Source organism: Pararge aegeria, chromosome 1, assembly GCF_905163445.1.
Source record: "Pararge aegeria chromosome 1, ilParAegt1.1, whole genome shotgun sequence".
In the NCBI taxonomy this organism is placed as follows: domain Eukaryota; kingdom Metazoa; phylum Arthropoda; class Insecta; order Lepidoptera; family Nymphalidae; genus Pararge; species Pararge aegeria.
In genome coordinates this window covers 449,546-454,416 of record NC_053180.1, presented here as the reverse complement: position 1 = coordinate 454,416, position 4,871 = coordinate 449,546, and the positions used below count along the sequence as shown (strand labels likewise).

Here is a 4,871-nt window from a genome sequence, read left to right as displayed (position 1 = left end):
TGCGTGAGTGTGTGTTGTGAAGAGTTGCGACATTTATCAGGACTAGGACTTTACTAGGAGTACCTAAATAATAAATGTTAGCGTTAGCTAACCATGCGATTTTGATTCTATAAGCATTATTATTGTTTGAAAGTGATATTAGGAGCTGAGACTGATTGATACCAAATTTCCAAAGGCGGGCACCTTTCCATTTATTTTCTTGGGTCCCACTGCTATCGACAAATACACTAATGCCGCGGCTAAGCCAAATATTATTATTGCAGTCCTTATAGGTCATTCAAAGTATTTTGAATAAGGCAAAAGAAACCCATTTGTTATGGATGATCTGTAATGAGTTGAGCATATAAAAGGTGTGTAAGACAGTAAAATAAACATTTCATTTTGACGCTCGTTTCTACAATGATAGAAAAAACCTTTTATGATCATAGCATTGAAAATCATATGGCAATACATCAAAATTTTTAAAAAGTTGCCTCAAATCAGATTTTCTGCAAACATCTTTTAAAGCTTCAACCAGATTGAGGCCATTTTTTGAAACAGTTCTAGCATGTTCTTTCCATTTACCATATATACAATTCGATTTAGCCAATTCCACATTAACATACGGTACTAATATGCTACATCTGGATGTCTTCCGAGCGCATAACAACAAGGCTTTGAAGGACAGATATCGGAAATGGTTTATGCAATACACAAAAGCAAAATCTATGGGCGCATTTTTCTTCAATACCTCTATTATAGTGTTACAGAGTCTCACAGAAACTCTCCTTTTGTATAAAGATAAATACTTTGGCATCTCACTGTCATCGGAGAGTATGGATAAAATTGTACAGAACTTATTTGCTGACAAACATAATGTGATAAAAACATGATTCCATATTAACTGTTCGCTGTTGTGATAAAAGTTAAATATATGATAATTAATTTGAATACTTGATATACCAATCCTGTTTTCTAAAAACATTCCCAAGTTTACAGTTGCTGCAGAGAAACCAATTTTATAGCACATATCTCCAGCGAAAACTGAGCTTGCGCTACTCACTTGCAAGTTATCAGTATTGTAGCAGAACCCAAGAAAAGTTATGTCCCTGCTGGAACTTACATCAGCATGTGCAAAGTTAACTACGGTTTTTGAGTAATTTACATTTCTATAATTTGATAATGCCTTTAGAAACAAACGAGCATCTTCCAAAGAGTCTGTGACATATAAGTAGTCATCCACTACTCGAATAAATAACTGGAGATCATTATGATTTTTCAAAAGTTTTGAGAAGTATATTTCATCCATAAAGGAATAATATAGCTCAGATAACGCAGGTGAAAATTTGTAGCCTTGCACAAGCCCTTCCCTCCATTCATAAACTGTGGAACCAGCATGAATCAGCAAAGGCTTTCTGAGCTCCTCTACAAAGTCTTTATAATGTTGAGCATGTTTCTTCTTCATATACACAGATGTTTCCATCTTTTGCAACTCTTGATGCCTTTCATAAAGAATTTTCAAAAGCTTTGTTTTATTGATTGAACCAAAAGCATTACTGAGATCAGTTTTGACAAAGAAAAGTTTAGGTTTATTTCTTTCCACCCATTTAGTGAATAGTGTTAAAAATTGAATTTCAATTTTCTCATGTGGTTTTCCAGTGAGCTTTCTCAGAAAAAATAATCTTTCTTTAATTTTATATTTGTCCGCTGCATTGAGTTGTTCACTTTTATACCGTACAATTGGTCTGTAACCATAATTTGGTTTCAAAACTAAAACCAGTTTAGGTATAGCCTTTTTAAGCAACTTCAACTTTAGTTTTTCTTGCAATGTATACCTTTTCCTCACTTTTTTCCCTACACAGTTAATATGAAATTTAATGATTACTTTAGCTGTTATCATCTCTGATATTTTCCTGTTGTAGAAACTCTGCCACTGATTTTTCCAGAAATAATGAAGCAAATTCTCATCATTATAGTCGTAAAAATGTAATAGGCCCGTTTTGACACTTGTCATCGCGACGTAACTAGTTATGGAACCATAAGACTCTGTACTCGATACTCACGATAAATCAATTCAAGTTTGTATCAGTACTTGATAATATCATTATTATGTATTGTAAAGTGTTCGTTCGTTCAAAGTATTCCTTTAACTTCACAACCAATACGCGTGACTGGCTGTTGATTATACGTCCACTTTTCAACATGTTGAAACAGAGTTAGTACTATATAACAAAAAACACAAAAATCGAGTCAAATCACTATGTTTAAATTAATGTCCAAAATAGAAGAGCCATAGTTAACGTAATAGTAAACAATATATATCAAACTTAAACGAGCGCACAGTCAACTTTACAAGATGAGGAACGAAAAACTGCGCAGTGCGCACGGGGACGCTTCAGTCATGTGCCGCTTGGTCAGATACATCATCTCAGACTCATTATTTAGAACCCATTTTGAGAACCAAGCTCATTCTTTGCAGTAAAGATAACTACACAATATTTAATTTCGATATTCAGTAAAAAAATGGTTACAGCTCTATTATAATAAAAAAAAGACTGAGAACGTAACTGTTTTTTGAACGTTTCGCAACAATTATAAATTGCATGATACTATGAAGTAAGCGCAAAAAGAATAATCGCGATATATTCTTTCATATTATTTAACGTCCCAAAAAAATTTACGTATTTTTTAAAACACTGTATGTAATTGTTTTTAATTTTTTTGTTTCTTTCATTTTTGTTCTAAGTTACATTCTATGGTCTTGCACAAATGTCAAAACGGGCCTATTACATTTTTCCGACTATAGTTATTTGGCTTGGTGTAACATAGAAGTTCAATGATATAATTCCTGACAAAATAACTTTAAATATCCACTGAAGAATATTAGTTAAAACATTGATTAACTGTGATGCCGATAGATTATTCCAAAATGAAAAATTAAAATCCCATTTCTTTATAAATTTTCCAAAATATAGATGTTGACGCTTCATACTGTATATTATTATTTTGGTGCATTTCTTAAATATTTTGATGTTATTATTGTTACCAAAAAACTTTTTAGGAACTATTTCACTGAGCGCTTCCCAACATCCTTCATAAATTCTTTCTTTATTCACTGTAAATAAACTATGCTTTTCTTCTTTATACATGACGAAATAATTTTTGTAATCCTGTTTACTGCAATATTTAATGTTTTGTTGCATATCAAGTAATATTCTTCTTAATTCTAGTGAAATTTTTCTAATCAAACGTTCTTCTTTTATCATTGCTTGAAGAAAATCTTCAGCTTTCTCACTTTTTAACAATTTTGAATTAACAACATTATTGAGCGATCTCACATTTTGTTTAAATACGAAGTACTGTGCAAAATATATTGGTTCGATCATATCACAAAAGTTAAACCTGTACATATATTTTGTTTTAAAAACCTAGCTGTAGACACAAAACTGAAAAAATTAAATTCAAATTTTGGTGATTTTTCAACTTATTGATGACACTTGACAGAAACGTTTTGTTTTTGCATTTATAGAATAAAAACAGTCAGTGGTCCCAAAAGTTACAATTCAAAATAAAAACAAGAAAAAGATATTCTTAGTGCTTAATAAAAACCATGTGTACCATATTAAAGAAACTTATCGAAAAATTTGCCGAGTACTCTTGTATATTATCTGTGCCCCCATTAAGGTAATACTATTTAACGGGTAAAAAAGAGGCGCCAAATTTTAAATCGAGTTTTGCAGTATTAAAAGTTCAAAGTGCATTTGGGCGTACCTTAATGTTGGAATTAAAAGACTATTATTGTAAATAGTCATTATTTATTCAAACAAAAGTAAACTCGATTACAAAGACACTCCCAGTTTTTAACTGCTTCATCATCACCCAACCATTACACGGCAAGTCGGGTTCACTCTGACAGTGAGAAGCCTTTGGTCTTTGAGAAAATTAAGGAGAACTCTGTGGCATGCAGGTTTCCTCACGTTTTCCTTCGCACAGATGTTAATATTATTGTCATTCTGAATATTGACAATATTATTGACTGTATATTGGGAGCCTTAAAGCGAGTGATTGTATATTTTATTCGCTTAAATAAAAAAAAAAAACTAATTTTAAATGTATAGATGCCAGCCATGTGGTGTGATTCTTAAATATGGTTTTATTTTCTTTTAGGCCGCATTACTGTTCATTTATCTCCATGGCGCATTGGTGACCACTGTGATCATATAATTGGGAGGCTCCCGGTATGAACATCGTAGGGGCCGATTCATCACTTACCACCAGGTGTCGATTGCAGTTAAGGGCTATCTTGTAGTGTTTTATATAATAAGTCTTAAACCTATAACGTAGTTTCAGTGAAGATTGGCTGGCATAATAAAAATACAAACAACAAAACTATATCTTGTCCAACAATGCTAGAAAAATCCTGTAGGGCCAAAACAGGTACTACCACATTGTTATGGGTCTCGTCCACATTATCAGCCTCTCGTTAGGTATGAAGTGGGGAGTTCTGGCTGCCAGAAGCTACCTGTTCATGTTAGAAATAAAAGACATTGTTTGCTTTCCACTTCATACTCACTGTATGTCTTTATTTATTTATATTTTTTTGTATTTTCAATTTATTTTATTTTAAAACTTCTCTTTAAATCAAACTTTATATTTATATTAAATATATAATATATCTCGAGTGTATTTACATGCTATGTACAGGCGTATGTACATAATAAGGTTCACGTATGTATGTACATCAACGGCATATAATAGCTAACTATATACTAATCCAGCCACAACAATCCGTACATACCTATAGAACCCTATTCACTGAACACTGGCGGCAGCGAAATGATTAACTCTTCCGCATTCAAACATTTTATTTCTACTACACAAATTCCTGACAC

At 32.4% G+C, this 4,871-nt stretch overlaps 1 protein-coding gene across 1 annotated transcript; it reads right to left on the bottom strand.

Annotated features, from left to right (window-relative positions):
* Nucleotides 1-310: 310 nt before the first annotated feature.
* Nucleotides 311-3,416, bottom strand: LOC120626164 (telomerase reverse transcriptase-like). The gene is made up of 2 exons (XM_039893525.1): nt 2,784-3,416; nt 311-1,951 (listed from the first exon to the last, which is right to left on the bottom strand). The coding sequence occupies exons 1-2, from the start codon at nt 3,387-3,389 to the stop codon at nt 395-397; spliced, it is 2,163 nt and encodes a 720-aa protein (XP_039749459.1). The 5' UTR covers nt 3,390-3,416; the 3' UTR covers nt 311-394.
* Between the last annotated feature and the right edge of the window lie 1,455 nt (nt 3,417-4,871).

Bases quoted from the DNA above. Each gene is read 5' to 3' on its own strand.
- LOC120626164 (XM_039893525.1), bottom strand. From the start codon at position 3,389: ATGTACAGGTTTAACTTTTGTGATATGATCGAACCAATATATTTTGCA. The intron at 1,952-2,783 runs ATAGTCGGAAAA...TTTTACGACTAT, and splicing joins TTACACCAAGCCAAATAACT to AATGATGAGAATTTGCTTCA.